This window comes from Octopus sinensis, linkage group LG14, assembly GCF_006345805.1.
Source record: "Octopus sinensis linkage group LG14, ASM634580v1, whole genome shotgun sequence".
Lineage (NCBI taxonomy): Eukaryota > Metazoa > Mollusca > Cephalopoda > Octopoda > Octopodidae > Octopus > Octopus sinensis.
In genome coordinates, this window is record NC_043010.1 from 7,496,573 (window position 1) to 7,501,572 (window position 5,000).

The 5,000-nt window shown below is 32.0% G+C and overlaps 1 protein-coding gene across 2 annotated transcripts in view; it reads right to left on the reverse strand.

Moving 5' to 3' along the window:
- LOC115218737 (protocadherin-18-like) overlaps positions 1-5,000 on the reverse strand; it is a 96,102-nt gene that overhangs the window by 82,516 nt on the left and 8,586 nt on the right. For both annotated transcript variants that reach the window (XM_029788634.2, XM_029788636.2), the window contains exon 2: positions 1-1,620. This exon is cut by the window's left edge and continues 894 nt beyond it. In XM_029788634.2, coding sequence (XP_029644494.1) covers positions 1-1,533 — 1,533 coding nt within the window. In that variant the 5' untranslated portion in view covers positions 1,534-1,620. The remainder of the gene's footprint in view (positions 1,621-5,000) is intronic.

Below are 5,000 nucleotides of genomic sequence, written 5' to 3' on the forward strand. Positions count from 1 at the left end.
TTTATCACTACTCAACAAAGTAAAGGTTAGCTGACCTCCAAGTCCCAGATCAGGGTCACTAGCATTAATGAATCCAACAGGAAAATTTGACTTTTCATTCTCATATGTCAAAAACTTGAACGTGTCTTTAGTAAAGTGTGGTTGTACGTCGTTGACATCCATTACTTGGATAGAGAATTTTCTCTCTGTCCTTTGAGATGGTAATCCATTGTCTTTACAAGTGATAGTAAAATCAATATGGTTTTTTTTCTCTCTATCAACCGGATTCTTTACGGTTAACTTGTATTTCTTTTTGCCTAAATTCTGAAGCTGGAATTTTTCATGGAAAAGGTCACAGGTAACTTCCCCATTCTGTCCAATATCATTGTCTGTGACCTTAACGTAAGCAATAAAGCTGCCAACTTCAATATCCTCAGAAATAGTGGCTGTATTCCCAGTTGACTCTGAGAAGTTTACATCTATTGTAGGTGCATTGTTTTGTTGGTTGATAACATTTACTAAAGCCATAGCGATAGAACTTAACGGTGGACTGCCTCCGTCTTGAGCTTCGATGAATAACTTATATGTCAGCTTTTTCCTTGAAGTCATTTTTTTTTTAATGAAAATATCTCCCGTTGTCTTATCTAGTTCAAAATGATTTTTAACAAGATCTGATGTCTTGGAGCTAAAATGATATAAAATTTTACTATTTTTTCCTGTATCTGAATCCACTGCATGTACTGTAATAACAGGTTTTTCAATCTGATGTTGATTGTTCACGGAAACATTATACACATTTTGGGTAAATACAGGGGAGTTATCATTAACATCACTTACTGATATGTTCACATTTAATATTCCTTCTTTTGTAGGTGAGCCTTCATCTCTGGCAATAACTTGAAGCATAAAAGAATCTTTCATTTCACGGTCAAGTTCTTTTTCCAAGGTTATTCCAAGTGAGTATGAATTATCAAGTCTCTTAGAGAGAGCTAAACTGAATAAGTTGTCTTTATTTTTTGACAAGAAATAAGTGATTTTGGAATTTTTCAAACCAATATCCTTGTCAATGGCGTTTGGAATTGATCTGGTGGTTCCTTTCTTATCTCCTTCAGAAAACTGAAGGTTTACCTGATTGCTAAAAAATTCAGGCTGATGATCGTTAATGTCTTCTACAACTACTTTAATCTCTAATATTTTTATGAAAGATTTTTTCTTTCTTACTGCAATATCTACCATTTTGAAGCATTCTGTATTATATTTACAGAGAGACTCAGCATCCAGTGTCTGTGCAGTGTACAACTTCCCTCTTTTGGAGACATTAAAGAGCTGGGAGTTATTACTTATGTCTTTTTCTAGTTGACTGAAGCGTATTAGATTGCGATCTATCAAGGATATACTGTCCATCAGATTGGTATCAACTCCAATATCACCTATGTAAGTTCCAGGACTTTTGCTTTCTTTCAGATAATAAATGAAATCCACACATTCCGCCATATGCAATACATGCAGTAATGCGAATACCTGTATCAACATTATTCCAAAGAGAGTCATCATCCACAATGAAATAAAGTAATATGATGTCGTCACCTTTTTTTTTTATATATACTTCTAATTTTATTTGAAATGATGAATTAAAAGACTCTGAAAGAGAAATATTTTGTTTTAGAAATCACAAATAATATATATTTTGCAGGGTAAACTGACATAAACTTAATCGGTTAAAAAATTCATTGAAATTGATTTAATAAAAGTTCCCCTCCAGAAATATTGCTAAGACTTGAAGGAGTCATTTCAATTTCCCATCATGCAACCCTTTTGTATAGCTTGGAGCTTCAGCTATTCAAGTTATTATGGCCAATAACTGTTCAATACTAAAATGAAAGAGCTTGTTAGCCAAGCCAGACATTGCTGTATTCTTTTATATTTTCATAGCTATCTTTATACTAGTGAAGGAAGTAGTAGTGGTAGTAGTAGTAGTAGCAACTCTGTTGTTGTTGTTGTTGTTGTTGTTGTTGCTGATATCAATAACTATGCTGATAACAACAACAATCACAAGAGTTTTAGAAAAATATTACTGAGAATTCATATGTCGAAAACATAAAAAGAGATAAATAAATCTATGCTATTGAAACGGGAGGTGGGGAAAATAAATAAAATTAAATAATAAACAGAAGAAAAACAATATCATTAATGCTACTATTACCATCATTAATAATAATATAATAATAATAATAATAATAATAATAATAATAATAATAATAATAATAATAATAATGATGATGATAATAATAATAATAATGATAATAATAATAATGATAATGAAAATGATGATGAAGGTAAAAATTGTAGTAAATAATAATAGTAAATAATAATAATCATCATCATTATTATTATCATAAAAAATAAACAATAACAACTACAACAATAGCAAATAACAATATGAACAAAACAGAACAAAACAAGAAAAAACATAAGCTAAATAATATATATATGAGGTAAAAAAAAAAAAAATGCTAAACAAAAATCATATTTCTGATTATAGCTACAACAACAACAACAATCACAACAACAACAACTGTAACAAATATAGCAGCAGCAGCAAAATTAACAACAGATAACAAAAGTTTAAATAAAATAGTGATATGAAATAATCTGAAGATGCAGTGCTTCGGTGTACTGATAAAAGCAATATTCTGTACTGTAGTGAGTGGGTAGCGTAGGGGAAAAAAACATAGATTTATGGAAGTAATCAGGGAAATAAGAAATATTATTGGCAAGTGAGGTTGTTGTTGTTGTTTATTTTTTATTTTTTTTTTTTAGTTATTTTTGTATTTATATTATTATTTTTTTTTATTGTTATTGTTGTTGTTGTTGTTGTTGCTTATGTTTATTTATTTGGTTTGTTTTGGATATTTTTGATATAATTTTTTTTTCTTCTCTCCTTTATTTCTTTTTAGTTTTTTTTCTTTTTTCCTGTGTTTCTTCCTTTCTTTCTTTGCTTTTTTTTTCTTTTTCTTTTTTCTTTTTTTTGCCGTTCGTTCGTTCTTGCTTTTGATGAGGAAACTGTAGAGGGAGGCAGGCGGACAGGCAGACAGACAGGCAGGCAGTGACGCTATATATAATATGATAGACTGATGCATAAGTATTTGAAATTATTTCGGAAAAAGAAAAGAAGTGGTGGGGGTTGGTGGGTGGGGGAGGTGGTGCGGAGGGAGGAGGAGGGGGTGGAATTGGGGGGGGGGGTAGAGAAACATAGTTCATACATTGAAAAATGATAACCAACTTCAGTGAATAAGAGAAGTAATCACCAGAAAACAATATTAAAATGTCCCCAGCCACCAGGGCTGCACACAGCTATTACTGCTTCTGCTGCTCATGTTCTTTATTTGTTGTTGTTGTTGTTGTTGTAGCTGTTACTACTGACGCTGTTACCGCCATAGCCAGTGTTACCATCATCGTCATCATCATCATCGTTATTGCCATCCTCACCTCTCTACCTTTATCTGTCATGTGAAAACATGATTTAAAACAAACTCGCAAAGAAAGTAGGAAGAGAAGAAAATCTTTTCCTCTACGTTTTCTTCCTCCAAATCATCTCACCCTCTCTCTATATATATCTCTCTCTCCCTTGCTCTTTCCCTTTCTCACTTTGTCTGTCTTTCTTCTAACTTTCTAACTGAAATGATTAGATGACAGAGAGCGAGTGAGAGAGAGAGATAGAGTGAGGAAATGAAAAAATGTATGCGATGGAGTGGAGTGTGTGTATAGCTATTCCTGTTTAACCCCAGGTTGTTCTGATTAAGCAGACTCATAGACAAAAAAACAGACTAGCCATGACCATCCAGTCTGATTTACCTTACATCCAACAACTAGGACTACGGTATCCAATGTGTTCTTTCATTTCACAAAAACAAAAGTATAATTTAAAGCGGACTTCGCTGCTATTTCTAGTTCTTTGAGTGACTGCACAGAGGCTCAGAGACTGAGGTGAGATGTGTATACTTGTCATGTAAGGTAAAGAAAACATCGATATGTGTATGTGCTTGTATATGCTTCTATGTGTATTACTATGTGTGACAGTATATGTGTGTGTATATGAGAGTTTGTGAGAATGTGTGGGCATGATAGCATGTCAGTATATAGGAGTGATTTGTATGTGTGTGTGTGTGTGTGGTATGGTAGATGTAAGGTAGTGCAAATGTAAGGTAGTGCAAATGTGAGTGTATGCACTGTTGTGCATGTGAAAGAAATAACATTATGGGATTGAAATTGAGAAAATAGTTGAAATGATATTACATATTATAGAAAGCTGAGTCCCATTTCAACTAAATAATTAACTTTTTGTTGTCTATATATGAACAGGAACAGAAGCATAAATATAGGGAATGCAAGATGCGGTAAATACTTGCATATATTTCTATGTGTGCTTATATATATATATGTGTGTGTGTATATATATGTGTGTGTATATATATATATATATATATATATATATATATATATGTATATATATGTATGTATATATATATATATATGGATATACATATACACACACACTCACATATACATATATAAATTTATAGCATATATATGTATGTATATATAAGCATCTGTATGTGTGTGTGTGTATATATATATATATATATATGTATTTATGTATATATGTTTCAGTTTAAATGTATATATATTTGTGTGTATATATATATGTATAATACATATATGCATATATACTTTTCTATTCTAAGCACAAGGCCCAAAATTTTGGAGACGGAGATTAGATTTTGGAGATTAGATCGATCCCAATACACAACTGGTACTTAATTTATCAAGCTCCCCGCCCATACACCCACCCACCAAAGGACGAAAGGCAAAGTCGACCTTGGTGGAATGTGAACTCAGAACATAAAGCCAAACAAAATAAAGCTTAACGTTTTGCCCACCATTCTAATGTTTCTGTCTGCTCACTACCTTCATATAGGCATATATAAACATATATATGTGTGTATATACATATACATATA